A 23,615-nucleotide genomic window follows, 5' to 3' on the forward strand; every position below is an offset into this window, starting at 1 on the left:
GCCTCGCCCAGTCCCCAACAACCGGATGTTCCTGTTTTCAAGGGTAATGGAAATAGAGCCTGTGACGCGGAACTCCATCTTAACTCCTCCTCCACATTTATTGATTGGTTGAACAGTGCAGAAGAGCACCTCCCCCGACAGTTTTTTTATTATCTTCAAGACCAGTATGCAGGGGATCTAGTTTCAGGCATTTCTTTTTACGCTTGATACTTTAGGAGGTTAGGCCGGAGCAAGGAGTTTGGGGTAGCCAGGCAAGAGGGGAAGTGATTGCGCTCGGCTACTGTGCGTGAGTGACAGCCGGGAAGTGCATCTCTACTCTCAACTGCATCCTTTCATTTGCTCCCAAACCTAGATAATTCAACCCAACAGACAGGGTGAAAACATAGACCAGGATTTTTACTGGAGGAAACTGAAATTACGAAAATGAACGAGACAGAACACATCCCGCTTGCAGAATACGATTTTGAGAGAAAATTTGATGAAAAGGGCGCTCTCGAATGGATGCAAGAAAACTGGTGAGTAGGCTAACGTTACAAATTCATCCCTGGATAAAAGAGTAGCCTAGCCTACGTAGTCTAAAGCCGGTGAATTCCCACCGCCAATTTTGGATGGATTGAGCTCTCATCCACACACAATCTCATGTAGGCTACATGTTGTGCTTCGTCCCGCAACGAGCCATTGCATTGTGTAAACAATGGCTCATTGCGGTAAAATCTGTATATTGACCAGATTCTTCAATGATTCCGAACATATGTCGCGTTTTTTAAAAACATTTGTATCGAAGAAGCAGACACAATGTTAGTTTTGACTATGCTACCAACTTAACTTCAGCTTTCATCTTTTATTAACGTTAATGACCTTTGATCCATCGCACGATACAGATGCCATCCGCTATGTTGCTTGTTACATTGTTACTACAATATGAAGTCAAACTCGATGTACAGCCTATCTGCTGTTCACTTCAGTTTGTGTTACATGCACGTGCAGTCACATGCAATGAACGATTACTAAATATCTAATGTGATGATTACTGTATTAAATACATAGGCGTATGTACAATATAGGATATCAATAGGCTTACATTTAATAACTTTTAATATCAACTCAACGGCTCTCCTCATCAAATGAGTATATGCTACCCAGCACACAAACCAAAATGGTCTCAAATGCTTCTCTTTGTGTACAATCAATTGTCTGAAGACCAAGACAGACCACATTTCTGCACAGACTTGCTTGGGTTCTTGTTGGCATTTTCTGACTTAAGAGACAGTCTCAGAGGCAAGAAAGCTGTCAATGTGGATTGAAAAAATCCTGGAAATGTGCAGTGTTGGCCAAATAAATTCCCCCTGTTTCACCCTGTCCATGCATTCCTCAGATCGAGCTCATTTGCGTAGGCTACAGCAAAGCATCGAAGTGGAGGATAGTCGGAATAGTCTAAAAGCACATCTAGAGAGGCACACGAAACACCAATGCTTTGCTTGCATGTGACATCCAGGCCTGCCACGCTGTGATTAATGGTCTAGACCTGCTTCAGCATGCATTCTGCTGATTAGCCAAACAAGCTAGCTAGTTGAAAAGGCAGAAATGTCTGCTTTCTGAGAACATTTGCTCCCACAGAACCCTCCACCCATCTCTCGGGTCTCAAGCCCTCATTTTCTCTCTTTCAAGGAGCAAAATAAGGCCAACACATTGTATTTGACCTCCACCTCCAAAGGATACAATGACTGCTGCTTCTCTCCATTCTCTTTCTCCTGCTCTGTAATGCCCATAACACATTCCCTGTTTCCAGTGGCTAGGTAGTTATGATAAGGCAGTCTACTCAGCATTGTTTCACAGTCAGAAATAGGGAGTGCACTACATTGAGCCACTTCAGTTTACACAAAGGGAGGGGTTCACTGGAATACTTTAGCGATCCTCACTATATGAGCCAAGTTACAATTCCCACCAATTGTGTTAACCCTAATGGCGCGATACATAGGTTGTTTGCCTTTCACAACAGTGACCCGGGTTCACTTCCCTGAGACAAAATGCATAAATAAATCAACTTAGATGTATAATAGTTTTAAATAGCTTTTGACTATCTATAGACACAGTGATGGTATTGCTCTTAATGCTTCCCTATGGAATCCTTCATCAGTTTAGTGAAAGTTTGGGACTGAGAATGACCACTAAAGCCCTACTGTATTGTGCCCTGTATATAGTCCTACCAAACTGGGTCAAGCAACAACATCTTATCTGTTTAATATGTATTCTGTCAATCTGGATTAGTCATCTGGTCCGTCATCAAAATAAACCTCCTCTGAAGTACACACATCATTGCTTTCTAGTATTCAGCCTTATTCGCCTGAGTGCCTCAACTGACCTTTTGGTTAAAACAAATGTCCAATCAGTGATATATCTAGTATTGTCATTGCATCCCGCTTCTAGCTGTTTTCACACAGCATCGCAGTTGATTTTTGACGGGAGCGACGTATACTCAATCTAATTGCCTGATTACCCACGGGCTGCATGCAGTAGTAGAAGTTCTGGTTAGTATGTCAACATCTAAGCTTGGTTAATCATTGGTTCCATGATTACGAATAGGGATGGGGTTTGGAAAATAGAGGGGGTAGAGGGGGGAACGGCTCATAATAATGGCTGGAATGGAATAAATAGAAGGGTACCAAAAACATGGTTTTCATGTGTTTGATACCATTCCTTTCACTCCATTCCATCCATTGTACTCCGTTTCAGCCATTATTATGAGCCGTCCTCCCCTCAGCAGCCTCCACTGTTAAAAGCCTTAACATCATCTGTATAATGCCAGTACGGTATCAGTCTGTGGAAATGTAGATGATCGAGTTTAGCTTAGCTCGTTGGCTTGCTGTGTGTACATTCAGAGGACTGCCACCAAGTAAAAAGGAACTAGAAATGTGAACTGCAGTGTCAATCCTAAAAGTCAGCTTATGACTGGTTCATCCATTCAGAATGATCATTCATCACATAAATGCATGGTTGTAGTCTAAAATAGATTTAAGACAGCCTCCAGTGATTTTTTTTAACAATTAATTTTTCCTGTTGAAAAGCAATATCCTAAATATAAATACAATAAAGTACACACACTAAAGGGTAAAAAAAGCAAAATAGTGTTTTCTAGACCACTGCAAACTTCAAGGAGTATGGCATTTAAGGAGTTGGTCTGTGGTGCCGCTGATGTCATCGGCCTCCCATCTTGCTTGAGGGAAATAGAGGAGCAATAGCGAACACAGGAGGTAAGCCCCCAGTTGTGCCATGTCATGAGGCGTTAAATTAGGTGAAAATGCGTCTGGAATAGGACCTTAAAGCTTTTTTGCATTTCCACCGTGCGCTCATCTAGGGCACAGGTAAGTACACTAATCACTTAAAAACAGGTTTGATAATTTGTTTTTGTGTTTATTTTTTCCTCATAGGAGCAAGTCCTTTATGTTCTGTGGACTGTATGCTGCAATCATCTTCGGGGTCCAACACTTCATGAGAGAGAGGCCCAAGCTGAACCTGCGCCGACCACTTGTCCTCTGGTCACTCAGTTTGGCTATCTTCAGGTGAGTGACACACACGGACCACTTTGTTGCAGTAATAATAGCTTTATGTGTATTCCTAAACACCATCAAACTATAATCAATTACTCAACCAATCAGTGTGAGTGAAGCTCTAACTGAACACTGTTGGTGGTTAGCCTCGTTATCCTCCCTCATCCTTGCTAACCTCAGCGGGGGAAATGTTGGCCACAAAGAGTTTTGTATATAGAGCTAGTTCTCTCTCAGAATTAACAGTGTTTAAATGGACAATCCTGATTTAGGGGCGACATTTTCCTCTTCTAAACACACACATGGAGTACGTAAAAACAGGGATTTCGAAATCTAAAAACTTCTCCTTTAAACTCCTCTTCTTCAACGACATCCATGGGCACTTTGGAGCAGGTTTTCATCAAGGATCTCTCTGTACTTTACTCCGTTCATCTTCCCTCAATCCTCAGGCTACAAAGTGTTGGTTTCATCAGACCAGAGAATCTTGTTTCTCATGGTCTGAGAGTCCTTTAGGTGCCTTTTGGCAAATTCCAAGTGGGCTGTCATGTGCCTTTTACTGAGGAGTGGTTCTCTCTGGTCAATCTACCATAAAGGCTTAATTGGTGGAGTGCTGCAGAGATGGTTGTCCTTCTGGAAGGTTCTCCCATCTACACAGAGGAACTCTGGAGCTCTGTCAGAGTGACCATCAAGTTCTTGGTCACCTCACAGACCAAGGCCCTTCTCCCCCGATTGCCCAGTTTGGCCGGGCGGCCAGCTCTAGGAAGAGTCTTGGGGGTTCCAAACTTCTTCCATTTAAGAATGATTGAGGCCATTGTTGTTCTTGGGTACCTTCAATGCTGCAGCCATTTTTTGGTACCCTTCCCCAGATCTGTTCCTCGACACAATCTTGTCTCTGAGCTCTACGGGCAGTTCCTTCGACCTCATTGCATGGTTTTTGCTCTGACATGCAAGGTCAACTGTGGGACCATATATAGACAGGTGTGTGCCTTTCCAGATCATGTACAATAAATTGAATTTACCACAGGTGGACTCCAATCAAGTTGAATAAACATCTCAAGGATGATCAATAGAAACTGGATGCACCTGAGCTCAATTTCGAGTCTCATAGCAAAGGGTCTGAATACTTAAGTAAATAAGGTATTTAAGTTTTTTATTTGCAAATATTTCTACAAGCCGGTTTTTGCTTTGTCATTATGGGGTATTGTGTGTAGATTGAGGACCCATTTTTAAAAATCCCTTTTAGAATAAGGCTGTAATGTACCAAATGGTGGAAAAGGTGAAGCGGTCTGAATACTTTCTGAATGCACTGTATTGGCTGTGAACCAGGGTTAGGGTCAAATCCATTTCATATCCAGTCTATTCAGGAAGTACACTAAAATGTAAAAATGATCTTCAATGTTGGACCCCAATGATCACTCGGCTACGCATGCCTCTCCCTAATATCAATATGCCTTGTCCATTACCGTACTGGTTAGTGATTATTGTCTTATTTCACTGTAGAGCCTCTAGCCCTTTTCAATATGCCTTAACCAACCATTTAGTTCCACCTCCCCCATATGCGGTGACATAACTTGGTTTAAACGTCTCCAGAGACAATATCTCTCTCATCATTACTCAATGCCTAGGATTACCTCCAATGTACTCACATCCTACCATACCTTTGTCTGTACATTATGCCTTGAATCTATTCTATTGCGCCCAGAAACCTGCTCCTTTTACTCTCTGTTCCGAACGTACTAGACGACCAGTTCTTATAGTCTTTAGCCGTACCCTTATCCGACTTCTCCTCTGTTCCTCTGGTGATGTAGAGGTTAATCCAGGACCTGCAGTGCCTTGCTCCACCCCTATTCCCCAGGTGCTCTCATTTGTTGACTTCTGTAACCGTAAAAGCCTTGGTTTCATGCATGTTAACATTAGAAGCCTCCTCCCTAAGTTTGTTTTATTCACTACTTTAGCACACTCTGCCAACCCGGATGTCTTAGCAGTGTCTGAATCCTGGCTTATGAAGACCACCAAAAACCCTAAAAGTTCCATCCCTTAACTATAACATCTTCTGCCAAGATAGAACTGCCAAAGGGGGCGGTGTTAGCCTGCAGAGTTCTGTCTTACTATCCAGGTCTGTACCCAAACAATTCGAGCTTCTACTTTTTTCCACCTTTCCAGAAACAAGTCTCTCACCATTGCCACTTGCTATAGACCACCCTCTGCCGCCAGCTGTGCCCTGGACACCATATGTGAATTGATTGCCCCCCATCTATCGTCAGAGCTTGTTCTGCTTGGTGACCTAAACTGGGACATGCTACAATCTAAGCTTGATGCCCTGAATCTCACACCAATTATCAATGAACCTACCAGGTACAACCCCAAATCCGTAAACACAGGCACCCTCATAGATATCATCCTAACCAACTCGCCCTCCAAATACACCTCTGCTGTTTTCAACCAAGATCTCAGCGATCACTGCCTCATTGCCTGCATCCGTATTGGGTCTGCTGTTAAACGACCACTCCTCATCACTGTTAAACGCTCCCTAAAACACTTCAGCGAGCAGGCCTTTCTAATCGACCTGGCCGAGGTATCGTGGAATGATATTGACCTCATTCCGTCAGTAGAGGATGCCTGGTTATTCTTTAAAACTGCCTTCCTCACCATCTTAAATAAGCATGCTCCATTCAAAACATTTAGAACCAGGAACAGATATAGCCCTTGGTTCACCCCAGACCTGTCTGCCCTTGACCAGCACAAAAACATCCTGTGGTGTACTGCATTAGCATCGGATAGCCCCTGTGATATGCAACTTTTCAGGGAAGTTAGGAACCAATATACACAGGCAGTTAGGAAAGCAAAGGCTAGCTTTTTCAAACAGAAATTTGAATCTTGTAGCACAAACTCAAAAAGGTTCTGGGACACTGTAAAGTCCATGGAGAATAGGAGCACCTCCTCCCAGCTGCCCACTGCACTGAAGCTAGGAAACACTGTCACCACTGATAAATCCACTATAATTCAGAATTTCAATAAGCATTTTTCTATGGCTGGCCAAGCTTTCCAACTGGCTAACCCTATCCCGGTCAACTGCTAGGCACCCACCACAGCAACTCACCCAAGCTTCCACCATTTCTCCTTCACCCAAATCCAGATAACTGATGTTCTGAAAGAGCTGCAAAATCTGGACCCTACAAATCAGCCAGGCTAGACAATCTGGACCCTCTCTTTCGAAAATTATCTGCTGAAATTGTTGCAACCCCTATTTATAGCCTGTTCAACCTCTCTTTCGTATCGTCTGTGATTCCCAAAGATTGTAAAGCTGCCGCGATCATCCCCCTCTTCAAAGGGCCCAAACTGCTACAGATCTATTTCTGTCCTACCCTGCCTTTCTAAGGTCTTCAAAAGCCAAGTTAACAAACAGATTACCGACCATTTTGAATCCCACCGTACCTTCTCCGCTATGCAATCTGGTTTCAGAGCTGGTCATGGGTGCACCTCAGCCAAGCTCAAGGTCTTAAACAATATTATAACCGCCATCGATAAGAGACATTACTGTGCAGCCGTATATTCATCGACCTGGCCAAGGCGTTCAACTCTGTCAATCACCACATTCTTATCGGCAGACTTGGTTTCTCAAATGACTGCCTCTCCTGGCTCACCAACTACTTCTCTGATAGAGTTCAGTGTGTCAAATCGGAGGGCCTGTTGTCCGGACCTCTGCAGTCTCTATGGGGGTGCCACAGGGTTAAATTCTCGGGCCGACTCTCTTCTCTTTATACATCAATGATATCGCTCTTGCTGCTGGTGATTTTCTGATCCACCTCTACACAGACGAGACCATTCTGTATACTTCTGGCCCTTCTTTGGACACTGTGTTAACAAACCTCCAGACAAGCTTCAATGCCATACAACTCTCCTTCCGTGGCCTCCACCTGCTCTTAAATGCAATTAAAACTAAATGCATGCTTTTCAACCGGTCGCTGCCCGCCCATCCAGCATCACTACTCTGGACGGTTCTGACTTAGAATATGTGGACAACAAATACCTAGGTGTCTGGTTAGACTGTAAACTCTCCTTCCAGACTCATATTAAACATCTCCAATCCAAAATTAAATCTAGAATCGGCTTCCTATTTCGCAACAAAGCATCCTTCACTCATGCTGCCAAACATTCCCTCGTAAAACTGACCCTCCTACCGATCCTCGACTTCGGCGATGTCATTTCCAAAATGGCCTCCAACACTCAACAAATTGGATGCAGTCTATCACAAAAGCACCACTGCGACCTGTACGCATTCGTTGGCTGGCCCTCGCTTCATACTCGTAGCCAAACCCACTGGCTCCAGGTTATCTACAAGTCTTTGCTAGGTAAAGCCCCGCCTTATCTCAGCTCACTGGTCACCATAGCAGCCCCCACCCGTAGCACACGCTCCAGCAGGTATATCTCACTAGTCACCCCCACAGCCAATTCCTCCTTTGGCCACTTTTCCTTTCAGTTCTCTGCTGCCAATGACTGGAACAAACTGCAAAAATCACTGAAGCTGGAGACTAATTTCTCCCTCACTAGCTTTAAGCACCGGCTGTCAGAGCAGCTCACAGATTACTGGACCTGTACATAGCCCATCTGTAAATATCCCATCCAACTACCTCATCCCCATACTGTATTTATTTATTTATCTTGCTCCTTTGCACCCCAGTATCTCTACTTGCACATCATCTTCTGCACATCAATCACTCCAGTGTCTAATTGGTATAATGTAATTACTTCGCCACCATGGCCTATTTATTGCCTTACCTCCCTTATTTTACCTCATTTGCACACACTGTATATATATTTTCTTCAACTGTATTATTGACTGTATGTTTTGTTTTGTGTAACTCTGTGTTGTTGTGTGTGTCGCACTGCTTTGCTTTAATCTTGGCCAGGTCGCAGTTGTAAATGAGAACTTGTTCTCAACTAGCCTACCTGGTTAAATGAAGGTGAAATAAAAAATCAAATAAAAATGCCATGTTAATGTTGAATTGGAATTTGGTAAACTTTCAGAATTGACTGGAACTGAAATGGAATTGACCCCAAACCTTCTGGGAACTCAGATATATACACAACAACCATATGCAATCCAGGATTCACTATACAATGTACTATATAACTGTGGAAAAGGGCTATAGAAATCCAATCTGTTATCCTTATTATTAAGGAGGAGTCAAGGAGTACACAGAACCTCATTTTACAGCTCACAATAGGGAGAGCTGTTTTGATGTGCCACAGAGGTACATCATCATCGTCTGTGCCCATGCCCCCTGCTGTGCCAACCTTAATCCTAATCCCGGAGCTGTGGGCATAACCTGCCCACTCAATCCCCTTGGTGCTAGCTGGACAGGATAGCGTGTCCTTGGCATATGAAACACTCTTATAATCCATATGTTCATTACTGCACAATCACTGCAACATTTTACCATATAGGTTTTTTAAGAATAGACTACTAATCCTTTGTAATAGAAAGTTAGTTACCAATGATGAGGTTGGTGTTAGGTGGTACCATATATAACATATAGATGGCTAGTTACTATTGATAATGTGGAGAAGGTAGGTAGTAACTATAATGTTTTTACAGATGGTTAATGTTGATAATGGTGTTATTGGTTACCATAGATAACATAGATAGTTAGTTAACATTTGATAACGTAATGTTAATTGCCCATGACTGTGCAGTTTTCAGAGCAGCTTCATTATTTCCCTGAAAATGACAACTGTGTCTCAATGCTCTCTTCTTGTGTTATTCCCACTGCTGTTTGACTTGTTTAGTTACATGGGTTTGGGGATGGCTTCCTGGAATATCACTGGATAATTTTTACATTTCAGGTTCCTTGACTCCTATAAGGATCCGAAGGATCAGATTACAGTGGGTCTGCTCTACAGCAACCTCTCTCCCTTACAGAGGGGGAGAGGGGTGAAGCTGTCCATTTTATGACAGTCGTAAATGCCTTACAGAAACTCTCTCTTCCTTGTCTTGCAATATTAAGGGAACGAAACCTCTGTGGAACAAAGAGAGTCCTCCCACCAAAACATCAACAGGTGGGGGAATGAAACAATATTTATCTTCGTTCAAACAGTTGGAGTGGTCTGTGGGCACTTAAAGAACAATTATGTCAGATCAGTTGTGTTTTGGGATCCCATAACGGACAGTATAACAACATAACTTTATCTCTGAATGTGTATTTCACAGTGATCAGGGTCACACCCAAATGTTGGGGAACTGATATGATTAAATATGAAACTATTTGTGAGAAGATGTGATGTTAGCCTTCTAACATAACCAAGTCGGTGGCCACGCCCACGTGAGCACAGACATTACTGTCACGCACTGGTCTTAGTATTTTGTGTTTTCTATAATTATTTGGTCAGGCCAGGGTGTGACATGTGTTTATTTTGTGTTGTGTTTATGTATGGGTTTTTTTTCGTAGGTTTTGGGATTGTGGCTAGTAGGGGTGTCTAGCATAGTCTATGGCTGCCTGAGGCGGTTCTCAATCAGAGTCAGGTGATTCTCGTTGTCTCTGATTGGGAACCATATTTAGGTAGCCTGGGTTTCACTGTGTGTTTGTGGGTGATTGTTCCTGTCTCTGTGTTATTTGTCACCAGACAGGCTGTATAGGTTTTCGCATTCCGTTTGTTGTTTTTGTATTGTTCGTTTTCATCGTTATTTAAGATGTCTCGATTTAACCACGCTGCATTTTGGTCCGACTCTCCTTCGACGGAAGAAAGCCGTAACAGAATCACCCACCTCAACTGGACCAAACAGCGTGGTGACAGGCAGCGACAGCAGAAGCAACAAAGAGAGAAATGGACATGGGAGGATGAATTGTTCGGAGAAGGACCCTGGGATCAGCCTGGAGAATATCGCCGCCCCAAAGAAGAACTGGAGGCGGCGAGAGCTGAGAGGCGCTGGTATGAGGAGAAGCAACAGCGGCAGCAGGAGCAACAATATCGGGACTACACTACTTGGGAGGAAATAGACAGGTGGGCTGTCGACCCAGAGAAAGTGCCAGAGCCCGCCTGGGATTCGCTGGAGCAGTGCGAAGCAGGTTATCGGAGAATGGAGTTGGCGAAGCAAGCATGGCGGCGCGGACGGAAGACCGAGAGTCAGCCCCAAAAATTTATTGGGGGTGGGGTCTCAGTGAGAGAGTGGCAGAGTCAGGAGTCAGACCTGAGCCAACTCTCCCTGTTTATAGTGAGGAGCCAAGGAGGAGACCAGAACCAGAGCCGGTGTTAGAGGTGAGCGAAGCAGAGACTGTGAAGGAGTTAATGGGGAAATTGGAGGAGAGAGTAATGAGGGAGTTGCTAGTATGGTGCTTTAGGTACGATATTCGTCCGACGGAGCGAGTCTGGGATTTGATGGCACCTGGGTCAGCGCTCCATACTCGGCCTGAGGTGCGTGTTAGTCGGCTGGTGAAGAGTGTGCCAGCCTCACGCACTAGGCCTCCTGTGTACCTACCTAGCCTTGCACGTCCTGTGCCAGTCCTGCTCTCAGGCTCTCCAGTACACCTTCACGGTCCGGTCCATCCTGTGCCACCTTCACACACCAGTCCTCCGGTAGCAGCTCCCCGCACCAGGCTTCCTGTGCATGTCCTCTACCCAGTGCCAGCACCACGCACCAGGCTTTCAGTGCACCTCGCCTGTTCAGCGCAGCCAGAGCTTTCCTCCTCTCCTGCGCTGCCGGAGTCTCCTGCCTGTTCAGCGCAGCCAGAGCTTTCCTCCTCTACAGCGCTGCTGGAGTCTCCTGCCTGTTCAGCGCAGCCAGAGCTGCCAGCCTGCATGGAGCAGCCAGAGCTGCCAGCCTGCATGGAGCAGCCAGAGCTGCCAGCCTGCATGGAGCAGCCAGAGCTGTCAGTCTGCATGGAGCAGCCAGAGCTGTCAGTCTGCATGGAGCAGCCTGAGCTGTCAGCCTGCATGGAGCTGCCAGTCTGCATGGAGCAGCCAGAGCTGCCAGTCTGCATGGAGCAGCCAGAGCTGCCAGTCTGCATGGAGCAGCCAGAGCTGTCAGTCTGCATGGAGCAGCCAGAGCTGTCAGTCTGCATGGAGCAGCCTGAGCTGTCAGCCTGCATGGAGCTGCCAGTCTGCATGGAGCAGCCAGAGCTGCCAGTCTGCATGGAGCAGCCAGAGCTGCCAGTCTGCATGGAGCAGCCAGAGCTGCCAGTCTGCATGGAGCAGCCAGAGCTGCCAGTCTGCATAGAGTTGCCAGTCTGCATGGAGCAGCCAGAGCTGCCAGTCTGCATGGAGCAGCCAGAGCTGCCAGTCTGCATGGAGCAGCCAGAGCTGCCAGTCGGCATGGAGCAGCCAGAGCTGCCAGTCTGTATGGAGCAGCCAGATCCGCCAGTCAGCCAGGATCCACCAGTCAGCCAGGATCTTCCAGATCCGCCAGTCAGCCAGGATCCGCCAGTCAGCCAGGATCTGCCAGAACCACCAGCTAGCCAGGATCCGCCAGTCAGCCATGATCTTCCAGATCCGCCAGTCAGCCAGGATCTGCCAGAACCACCAGCTAGCCAGGATCTGCCAGAGCCTACTACCTGCCTGAGCTTCCTCTCAGTACTGGGCTTCCTCTCAGTACTGGGCTTCCTCTCGGTACTGGGCTTCCTCTCGGTACTAGGCATCCTCTCAGTGCTGAGCTTCCCCTCAGTGCTGAGCTTCCCCTCAGTGCTGAGCTTCCCCTCAGTCCCGAGCTTCCCCTCAGTCCCGAGCTTCCCCTCAGTCCCGAGCTACCCCTCAGTCCCGAGCTTCCACCTCAGTCCCGAGCTGCCCCTCAGTCCAGTGGGGTCCTTGGTGAGGGTTATTAGGCCAAGGTCGGCGGCGAGGGTCGCCAATCAAAGGACGCGTTACAGGGGGACTAAGACTTGGTTGGAGTGGGGTCCACGTCCCGTACCGGAGCCGCCACCATGGACAGACGCCCACCCGGACCCTCCCCTATGGGTTTTAGTGTGCGGCCGGGAGTCCGCACCTTGGGGGGGGGGGGTTCTGTCACGCCCTGGTCTTAGTATTTTGTGTTTTCTATAATTATTTGGTCAGGCCAGGGTGTGACATGTGTTTATTTTGTGTTGTGTTTATGTATGGGGGTTTTTTCGTAGGTTTTGGGATTGTGGCTAGTAGGGGTGTCTAGCATAGTCTATGGCTGCCTGAGGCGGTTCTCAATCAGAGTCAGGTGATTCTCGTTGTCTCTGATTGGGAACCATATTTAGGTAGCCTGGGTTTCACTGTGTGTTTGTGGGTGATTGTTCCTGTCTCTGTGTTATTTGTCACCAGACAGGCTGTATAGGTTTTCGCATTCCGTTTGTTGTTTTTGTATTGTTCATTTTCATCGTTATTTAAGATGTCTCGATTTAACCACGCTGCATTTTGGTCCGACTCTCCTTCGACGGAAGAAAGCCGTAACAATTACAAAAAAAGGAGAGAACGCCCCTTTTTCCCTGAGTGCTTAAATAGGGAGTGCTTAAATAGCACTTGTGCCAAAATGTACATTTAGTTAAGAAATGGCTACTACTATATAGACCAGAGAGCATGGAGCTGGTTAAGAAAACTACAAGACGACACATTCACAGTCTGAGGCTGTATGTAAAATAGTCTATTAAACTCGACCGAAGACGAGAACACTTCCCTATCAAACGACTGAATGATAATCAGAAAGATCCATTCTGGAGAACATTTCCCTATCCAAACGACCATTGTCTGATGTATCCATTATAACAGTGCTACAACTATGAAAGACGGTGGACAAACCAGAGACTTTCTGTCGACTGACTCTCCAGCAGACGGACCTGCGATTTCAACAGAGACAACAAATTATATTAGGTGTAAATATATAAATTGCAATTCCTTTCGAATGAGCGGCTGTTGATGTGCAAAGTATTAGCATTTCAATGAGCCTAGTTATCAGCTGTGTGTATGATAGTGAAGTCCTTTGTCTTTTCTCCCACTCTTTCTTACCTGTCCCTCCCTTTTCATTTGTTTTAACAAGCCGTCATATAAAATCACATTTTATTGGTCACATACACATGGTTGGTTAGCAGATGTTAATGCGAGTGTAGCAAGATGCTTGTGCTTCTAGTTCCGACAGTGCAGTAATATCTAACAAGTAATCTAACAGTTCCCCAACAACTACCTAATACACACAAATCTAAAGGGGTGAATGAGAATATGTACATATAAGTATATGGATGAGCGATGGCCAAGCGGCATAGGCAAGGTGCAGTAGATGGTATAAAATACAGTATATACATATGATATGAGTAATGTAAGATATATAAACATGATTAAAGTGCCATTATTTAAAGTGGCATTGTTTAAAGTGACTAGTGATCCATTTATTAAAGTGTCCAGTGATTGGGTCTCAATGTAGGCAGCAGCCTCTGAGTTAGTGATGGCTATTTAGCAGTATGATGGCCTTGAGATAGAAGCTGTTTTTCAATCTCTCGGTGTGAACAGGCAGTGGCTCGGGTGGTTGTTGTCCTTGATGATCTTTTTGGCCTTTCTGTGACATCGGGTTCTGTAGGTGTCATGGAGAGCAGGTAGTGTGCCCCCGGTGATGCATTGTGCAGACTGCACCACCTTCTGGAGAGCCTTGCGGTTGAGGGCGGTGCAGTTGCCGTACCAGTCTGTGATACAGCCGACAGGATGCTCTCGATTGTGCATCTGTTGTAACGGCTCTCGTTGGTGGTGGAAAGAGTAGACCAAGCGTGGAAAGTGTTCCTGATTTTATTTTAAAAAACACTCAAACAAAATAACAAAATCGAAAATGAAAACGCACAGTTCTGTCAGGCAACAGTAACTAAACAGAAAACAAGGTCCCACAAACTCAGGTGGAAAACAGGCTGCCAAAGTATGATTCCCAATCAGAGACAACAATCGACAGCTGCCTCTGATTGGGAACCACACTCGGCCAAAAACAAAGAAACAGAAAACATAGAATTTCCCACCCGAGTCACACCCTGACCTAACCAAACATAGAGAATAATAAGGATCTCTAAGGTCAGGGCGTGACATCTGTAATTGTTTGCCAGGGTTTTGGGGGACAAGCCAAATTTCTTCAGCCTCCTGAGGTTGAAGAGGCACTGTTGCGCCTTCTTCAACATGCTGTCTGTGTGGGTGGACCATTTCAGTTTGTCTGTGATGTGTCCGCCCAGGAACTTAAAACTTTCCACCTTCTCCACTGCTGTCCCTTTGATGTGGATAGGGGGGTGCTCCCTCTGCTGTTTCCTGAAGTCCACGATCATCTCCTATGCTTTGTTGAGTGAGAGGTTGTTTTCCTGACACCACACTCCGAGTGACTTCACCTCCTCTCGTAGTTGTTGGTGATCAAGCCCACTATTGTTGTGTCATCTGCAAGCTTGATGATTGTGTTGGAGGTGTGCATGGCCACACAGTCGTGGGTGAACAGGGAGTACAGGAGAGGGCTGAGCACAAACCCTTGAGGGTCAGTGAAGTTGAGGGTCAGCGGAGTGGAGATGTTGTTTCCTACCTTCACCACCTGGGGGCAGCTCGTCAAAGTCCAGTATCCAGTTGCACATGGCGGGGTTGAGGCACAGGGCCTCCAGCTTGATAATGAGTTTGGAGTTTGGAGGGTCTATGGTGTTGAGGGTACTATGGTTACTATGGTTAAGGGTACTATGGTTAAGTCCAATCAGGATTTTTTTTCATTGTATCATGTTAGGAACCAATGCATAATCTATCCTGTGTGTGTTTATGTACTTCTGTGTGATTACTTAGTTAGTTTGTAAATAAATAATTAACCTAATTGGTATATCGCTGATTAATCATTTATGCTAGGGTTTGTGCAGATATCCAAGAGTTTGCGACATTCAGAATATGACTGATGAGGTAATAATGCATTAATAAGTGACTGTAATCGATCAAATATGAAAATATCTGAAGAGTTAAATTTGGGAAATAGTAACTCTAAACAACATTTTCCCGTGGTGCTCCGACTTCCTAGTTAATGTTTACATGATTAGATAAATCACATAATAATTACACAGAGGATTGATTTGATAATATAAAAGTCTTCACATTAATGATAGTACAAGACAGGCCTTGTGATTTACAATTGAGAGTTGACATATTTTCATAGTGTGTCCAAATTGAAATGACCTCACTCTGTAAGTAGCCACAGTGTGTTACAGATGAGAAGGAAAGCTACAAATCGAAACAGTGTTTACTAAGCATACGCATCCTGTTTACAAAGTAAGACCATGTGTGTCTAAGTCTTTATTGAGCTTAATGGAGGTCTAAAATGGTTGGAGACAGGGGAAGGACAGCCAATTGGAGATGTGACCCCAGTGGGTATATATCTTATCTCTTACTTTGTTTCAGGTTTAGAGCGTTATGGCAACTGCAACAGTGACAGTTAATATAGTTGAGAGGTATATCACATTTCGTCATGGCACCGCAAAGCTGACAGTATATAATATAGTTGAGAGATGTATATCGCATTACATTATGACAACTACAAAGCTCATAGTTCAGGTATATAAAAATATGAGTTGAATTCAGACGTGTACAAACCTACTTACAGTCCACTCTGATCGACCATGGGCATTATACTTGTGTTAAAAATGTTTTGTATACCAATGACTTGTGTGTAATTGTGAATTCCCTATAGTTAGACAGAGCAGATTCACATAACACTATACATTATTGCAGTATCTCATCTATATGTGTTTCATTCCACAGTATCATCGGAGCTGTCAGGACCGGATGTTACATGTTCCATGTCCTCAACAAAAGTGGCTTTAAGCAGTCGGTGTGTGACACCAGCTTCTACAGCGCTCCTGTCAGCAAGTTCTGGGCCTACGCATTTGTCCTGAGCAAGGCCCCTGAGCTGGGTAAGTAATGTCCCAAATAGGGTCCAGTTCTGAATGCTTCAGATAGAAATACACTGCGTGTGCAAAACATTAGGAACACCTCATTCCATGACATAGACTGACCAGGTGAATTCAAGTGAACGCTAGGCTCTCATTGATGTCATCTGTTAAATCCACTTCAATCAGTGTAGATGAATCAGAGGAGACGGGTTACAGAAGGATTTTTAAGCCTTGAGACAATTGAGACATGGATTGTGGGTGTGCCCTTCGGAGGGTTAATGGGCAAGACAAAATATTTAAGTGCCTTTGAATAGGGTGTGTTAGTAGGTGCCAGGCGCAGCGGTTTGTGTTTGTCAAGAACTGTAACGCTGCAGGGTTTTTCACATTCAACAGTTTCTTGTGTGTATCAAGAATGCTACACCACCCAAAAGACATCTAGCCAACTTGACACAACTGTGGGAAGCATTGTAAGTCAACATGGGCCAGCATCTCTGTGAAACACTTTCGACACCTTGTAGAGTCCATGCCCTGACGAATTGAGGCTTTTCTGAGGGCAAAATGGGGTGCAACTCAATATTAGTAAGGTGTTCCTTGTGTTTTGTACACTCGGTGTATGTAATGTAGTACAGACATGCATGTACCTCTCTGTCATGCAGTGCAAGATAGTCAGCTCACCTTGAGCTGATGTATACAAGTCATTTCTGGCCCTGGCCAATGAGTGGGAGCGATGGAGTGGGTTGTAATTGGTAAATTAGGTCAGAGGGCCAATCAAAGAGAAGGAGGCTGGTGCAGGACAAAAAACAACCTTGAAACAATTTGTCTATTTATGTCATTCCGGAAGCATTTGAAGTTTCTAGTGCACTTCTATTGATCAGCAGAGGCCTATTACATTAAGACCTGTGTGTCTGCATTTTGATGCTGTCCCCTCTCTCAGAGCAGTAATCTAGTCACTTCTGCCCATCTGTCAGTCAGACAGGGAAGTAATAGCGTTGATAAATGGACAGAGATGCTGAGGTGGCAAAAAAAAATCCATTAGGGAATAATTTACGTATGTCTCCTCCTGATCAAGAGACAGGAAGGGCATGCTTCTAGAATGGGACAATATACAGTATTAGACCAGTTTAGTTTGTACTGTACACAGAGACGGCAGAAGTAGGGTTTTGGCAGCAGCGGCCCCCATCCCCTGGTCTGCGCACCTTCGAAGCTCAACTGGGTTAAATGGAATGAAGTCTGGGCACTGACTATAGGCCTATATGTAGGCTTCACATGTAGCTTAATATAATATGAACTCCTACAGAATTAAAATGATACATTAAATGGTAATTTTGTCTCTGCAATAATATCATTTCTTTCTTTCAGCATCTTGAGAGAATGTGAATGTGCGATTAAGGAATGTGTAAACGTCTTCGTCAGAGACATAAAAGCTGACAGTTTATCAACCACACAAAATCTGAATCCAGAAATCTTATTATAAACATGCAGGGCATTGTTTTAGAGTTGGGCTATTGTCTCCCTGGTCCCTAAACGTCCTCACTCCGGCGAGAGGAGCAGAAGTGAAAATTAACTTTACAGGTGTCAACTCGATTATTATTGATGCCTTCATTCTATCGATTAGTGACATTCTTGTGGGCAAGGCTTAATTTAGTCTTCTAAGGCAACATGTCATGACAGATGATAAGATGCATGTATCTAATTACAGACAAGTACACTAACAAATGGCCTACCAAATGTCAGAAATTATAAGCCGAAAAATATAAACAAAAACAATGTTTGCCCCCCCTGTCAAAAAATTGTTCCGCCGTCCCTGACTGTAGAGTATGTTCAGTTTAAGAGTGTGTTAGTATGTTGTAGTATGCTTCCTAATATGGTGTGTGTGTGTGTGTGTGTGTGTGTGTGTGTGTGTGTTTGTGTTTAGTGCTTTACTGTACTTTTGAGGACCACAACATCCCATCTTTCCAATTATTTTTTTGCAAGTGCGGTCCAAAAAGCCAGTCCTCACAACTTCATACTTCTACTATGTGTGTTCACTATTGTTTGAGAGAGAGTGAAAGTGATCAAACATCAGAGTATAACTAAGTGATTTCCCCCTCCCTCCCTTTTCAGGCGACACGGTGTTTATCGTGCTCCGTAAGCAGCGCCTCATCTTCCTGCACTGGTACCATCACATTACCGTGCTGGTCTACTCCTGGTACTCCTACAAGGACCAGGTGGCCGGTGGTGGCTGGTTCATGACCATGAACTACCTGGTCCACTCCTTCATGTACACCTACTATGCTGCCCGGGCGGCGGGTTACCGGGTGCCCCGACCCTGCGCCATGGTCATCACGGCCACCCAGATCATGCAGATGGTGATGGGGCTTGCTGTCTTAGGCTTGGTCTACCACTGGATGCACGAAGTGCGCTGCCCGTCTTACGTGCCCAACATCGCCTGGGGCTCACTCATGTACCTCAGCTACCTGCTCCTGTTCGCCTCCTTTTTCTACAAGTCCTACCTCAAGGTTGCCGCTGACAAGGAGTCCAAGGCCAAGTAGGGGCTGGATTCGTCAGAGGCAAGTTGTATACTGGGCAAGTCATATTTAAGAGTGTGCCTAGTTGAGAAGAATATTGCGTTGTGCCATAATGTGTGAGTCACAACTGGTTTTTGCTGGTTGCTGGGTCCACGTCAATTGTGGCAAGCCAATTTCTTCCCACCCCAACTTTGTATTGCTGTGGCTCATCTAACTCACTAGAACCCTGGATAACACGATAATGGAACGGTTGTTGAGAGTGGACAGGGGAACCAGTGCATGATCAGGACACATTAATATAATATCCCATTAAATTTAAAAAAGGCGATAGAGAGTGCAGCTCAGTTTGAATAAAAGTACTACTCACTGCATTTTGATTTCGTGGCATTGTTAATCAATCTTTTTAACCAGCTGCTTCAGTCAGAATCTAGTGAAAAACACAGCCATATGAGTCCTGAGGTTTCTCCAAGGGCAGTTTACAACCGCGTTTGCAGTCTGCACGTTCAATGAATTCGACAGTCACTTACAGGACATTATTCATGCCAAAAGGCTCTAACTTGTAGTGAAATCTGGTGCTTTTTAGACCAGCGCTGAGAATTGTCTCACTGTATTAGACCTCACAACCCTATAGTATAACGAAGTGACGATCAAAAGGAACCAATGCACTGATTAATGAGGATAGTTTTTTTCTGTTTTAGTTGTAGGTAATGGGCTGGGAATAGGTGGGAGGAGAGAAGCGCATGGAAAGGAGTGACACTTGGAACAATGTGTCCATTGTAAATAATATATCTTAAGAATGTATTTATTTTCTTAAAATCTAAAGTCTATGGTGGTCCTTGGAGTGTACCAGGAAATAGTGGGACTCAGTACGTTTCTGCCTGTCTTAAATTGTGCAGTATGAGTTGTGCACTTTTGTATTTGAAATGTTTTTCTTTACGTCACAACAATGCACTATATTGTTTTTTTTAAGTATTACATCTCTGTGTGTTCATTAAAGAATCAGAGATTATTTTTATTTGTCAAACAGCAGCTGATCGATCATCATGTCTCCAGAATAAGACCCTCAATATTTATTGGAAAGGAGCAACAAGCTCATCACCGTGCATTTTTACCACCCTGTGAAGTTCATCATAACTTCCCACTGGGCACAGACCTCAATTCAATATCTGATCCATGGTGGTTCAACATAATTTCATTGAAATGACATGGAAACAACATTGATTCAACCAGGGTGTGCCCTGTGGGTTATTTAATTTGTAGCCTAATAAACTGAATGCTTTCCCGAGTCATAGTGGGAGAACCACACACCATATCATGGTGTGAATTCGAGTTTACTTCGATATGACAGTTATTATATCAATATTTGTGAATACCGCCATTTCTCCCATAATACATTTTACAGACAAAAACATCCCACCTAGCGTAACAAATTAGCTGTTTCCATCAGGCCTGTCGTGACATTTTCTATCCGACATTTACTTTACTCGCATAAAAATGTTGGATGGAAACCTGGTTACTGTAAAGCCCTAGTTATTTTGTTGCTTTGACAAAGTAATTTCTGATGATGATGATTTTTTTCATGTGATTAATCTAATCCAGGGATGGGCAACTGCCGGTCCGCAGCCCTCTGTTGTAGGCCTACAGGTCAATTGACCCCCCCCCTGGGATGTGGGTACACAGACCCGCGAGCCACTGCGGCCCCTCATGATGTATTCAAAGTTGACCATACCTGATCTAATCACATGAAATTTATGTCAACCCTGTTACGTTTAAGGTCAACTCTGTAACGTGAACTGAACTCTCATTTTAAAAGGGTGAAACTATAACTAATTTTTTCAAAAGGAACATGGAATATCTAATAGTCAAATCATAGTGTAAAAGCAGGTGAGCTGGTTCTACTCTTTTTGGCCATTTCCTGTTGTTTTGTGGTGGGAAACGTAGTGGGTCGAGCATAACATGTCAACCCTGTTACCCATAGATAGACAGGCTTGAAATGTTTTAACAATAAAACATTTTTGGGGGAAGCTTGCATTTAATTTCCCTCACCTGTTTAACACAACAAGCTTCCATTCCCCCTGTCACAAGGGGATTAATGGCTGATTTAAGATGAAATCGTCAACCATGTTATCGCAAACCATGTTACTATATTTGGCATTTAATAGGCATTTACTATAGTAATTTTTTTTTGAGATGGGAAAGTGTTTTTTATTAAGTTAAACATTTGTTCTTTGACATAATATTAAAATGAGGTTAAATAAAACATGTTATAATACCCAGAAAGGTACTCAATTGGTGGAATGACCCAGATACTGTTACACAAAGACGCATATTCCTTTTTGTTTCCTCCTATTTTAAATACGACCACCAGTGTTGATTGGTTACATTGTGTAAGTAGAGGCTTAGGTCAAGGCAGTGACATAGTTTTGTTGTCTAGAATCAAGTAGGTACAGAAAGTAGTGTCTTGTAAGCACACCTAACCTCTAGTGAGTTTTAACCCTTGGCAGCTTATGTGTGTCTTCCTTTATGTTTGTAATAGAGCTGCACTGTACTATCTCCTTCCTACCCATCCTTCCAAAGTCACACTGGTGTGAGCACATTTACTGTAATGTATGTATCAGCTGGGAGTAGTTATGGCTTAAAGTATACAGACTATTTTGATGCTGTGTGTGTGACATTTGCCTTCATAAGCACTACTAGACATTTTTTTTTAAACCTTTCAGTCATGTTTTATAACCCCCCCGTGACGCCAAGTGTGTCATGGAGCTCGTACTCTTAAGTTTATTAGCTTCCAACACAAAGTGAGACAGTCTAGCCTGTACATGGCTGGTAGTCGCCAAATGTCTTAAGTAGTGCTTATAATCTTATTATAATGTTGTGTTTATGAAGTAGCTACACTGCCCTAATGTAATATCCTTCATATTACTCAAATGTAACACCTGATGCTGCAGCAGGCACATTAATGTATTACCATTGTTATAGAATAGTACAATAAGCTTAGCAGTGTTAAGAAGTGTGAATCATTTTTAAGACCACACCAGAAGAGTGAATCTGCAAGAAATATTTATTTCACTTGGCTGGTGTTGTGTCAATAATGATGATATTATGATCATGATGTGACATTATACATGTTGTCCACCCTCTACCTTGAAACCAACGGTTGCATTTTAGTTGTAAAATATCATAACGATAATACGCAGGGAATATACTCAGTTTATAATACATTCATTTGTGTGCCAAATGATGCTTCTGCAGTTTTCTACTCTGTTAGGTAAATGTGAACACAGTTAGTGTTTGTATATTATCTTTGCTGATGTAGAGTGTAAGAAGACATGCTTATGCATCCCTGTGAGTCCGCTATCTACTACGTTACTGATAAGAAAGGGAAAAAACTGTCAAGAGCTTTGATGTTTAAATGTTTGGATTTAAAATGTTGAAACAATAAATTCATATCTGTTTTAAAATACTTTTGCATTGTTTCGTTCTTGCTGAAATCTGAGGGGGTATACTAAAAAGTAGGATCGAGGAGTTAGCCAAGCTAACTTGCCTAAATATTCTAAAATAACTTCTAAATATTTTGGAAGATAAGCGCGAATTTGGCATGGTCTAATTGTCTCAACAACCAAAAACAGATATTTGACTTTCTTATTGAATCAGATAATCAACAGTTAATTTGTTGAAGTTAGCTGATACTGCTTTGTAGTATACCCCTCTGAAATACATCTGTGCCTCGTTAGATGCACATGTACATACCAATATACATATATTAAGAAATATCACATAGCGTTTAGATCTATTCTCCTACTGTACATGAAAAGCTACAGTCAAACATCCTCTCCTTTAATATATATTCTCTCATTAAATCACTGAACAAAACCCTCTAATTCTCTAATGTGTCAGCTCATCATTGAAGGGTACTGGGATCCTAAAAATGTGTAAAAGAACATCTCTTGTGGATTCTCCGCTCCATCAGAGGGCTGTATCAGGTGACACCTCACCCCCACTCACCAACTTAACGTCCCATCGGACAGGACAAGATGACCGTAAATATCTGTGTGAGCTATGGGCAGCAGTTTGACACAGGGCCGTAGGCCTAATCAGATTGAATTAATACATTAGCACTGCCAGCTCAGGCTCAGCAGCACATTAAAGGCCATGATACAATTTTGCTGGCAACATGAGACACTGGAGCAATGAGCAACATGGACATGAATAATAGTTTTACATTTTAGTCATTTATCAGATGCTCTCATCCAGAGCAATTTACACATTAATTGCATTCATCTTAAAATAGCTAGGTGGAACAACAACATATCACAGTCACAGTAAGTTTATTTTTCCTCAGTAAAGTAGCTATCAGTGAGGTCAGAGTTATTAAGGGGTGAGGAGGTGGTGCTGTTGCATACTCTTCGAAGAGGTAGGGTTTCAGATGTTTTCAGAAGATGAGCATATGAAGCATATATCAACTTAAACTAAATTTTCCCATTTATTTACTCATCTCCTATAGCTTGCTGTTGCCTGTTGGCTGCCACATCTGTAGGCTATTGGAATTTATCAGCTAACAAACAAGAAACAATGCCCTGGGCATTCGTTCAACCTACTGCCAGTCAAGTCAATGGCAATGCAGACATAAGGATAACTAGATTTAGGTCATTTTTTTACTTCACAATTCTAAGCTAAGAAGTGTAAATGCTAACCAGCTAGTTAAGCGTACAAAAAACTTAAACAAAAAA

At 43.6% G+C, this 23,615-nt stretch overlaps 1 protein-coding gene across 1 annotated transcript; it reads left to right on the forward strand.

Moving 5' to 3' along the window:
* Positions 1 to 143: 143 nt before the first annotated feature.
* On the forward strand, positions 144 to 22,340 carry LOC112224126 (elongation of very long chain fatty acids protein 6). Its single transcript, XM_024387447.2, has 4 exons — positions 144 to 515; positions 3,429 to 3,560; positions 16,248 to 16,399; positions 18,482 to 22,340. The coding sequence occupies exons 1-4, from the start codon at positions 424 to 426 to the stop codon at positions 18,907 to 18,909; spliced, it is 804 nt and encodes a 267-aa protein (XP_024243215.1). The 5' UTR covers positions 144 to 423; the 3' UTR covers positions 18,910 to 22,340.
* Positions 22,341 to 23,615: the final 1,275 nt, after the last annotated feature.

The sequence above is a fragment of the Oncorhynchus tshawytscha genome, linkage group LG25 (assembly GCF_018296145.1).
Source record: "Oncorhynchus tshawytscha isolate Ot180627B linkage group LG25, Otsh_v2.0, whole genome shotgun sequence".
NCBI classification, from domain to species: domain Eukaryota; kingdom Metazoa; phylum Chordata; class Actinopteri; order Salmoniformes; family Salmonidae; genus Oncorhynchus; species Oncorhynchus tshawytscha.

What these genes read in the sequence shown, in the direction of transcription:
- LOC112224126 (XM_024387447.2), top strand. Translation starts at nt 424, where the DNA reads ATGAACGAGACAGAACACATCCCGCTTGCAGAATACGATTTTGAGAGA. An exon ending in GAATGGATGCAAGAAAACTG is followed by an intron (nt 516 to 3,428) that starts GTGAGTAGGCTA and finishes TTTTCCTCATAG; the next exon opens with GAGCAAGTCCTTTATGTTCT. An exon ending in GAGCAAGGCCCCTGAGCTGG is followed by an intron (nt 16,400 to 18,481) that starts GTAAGTAATGTC and finishes CTCCCTTTTCAG; the next exon opens with GCGACACGGTGTTTATCGTG.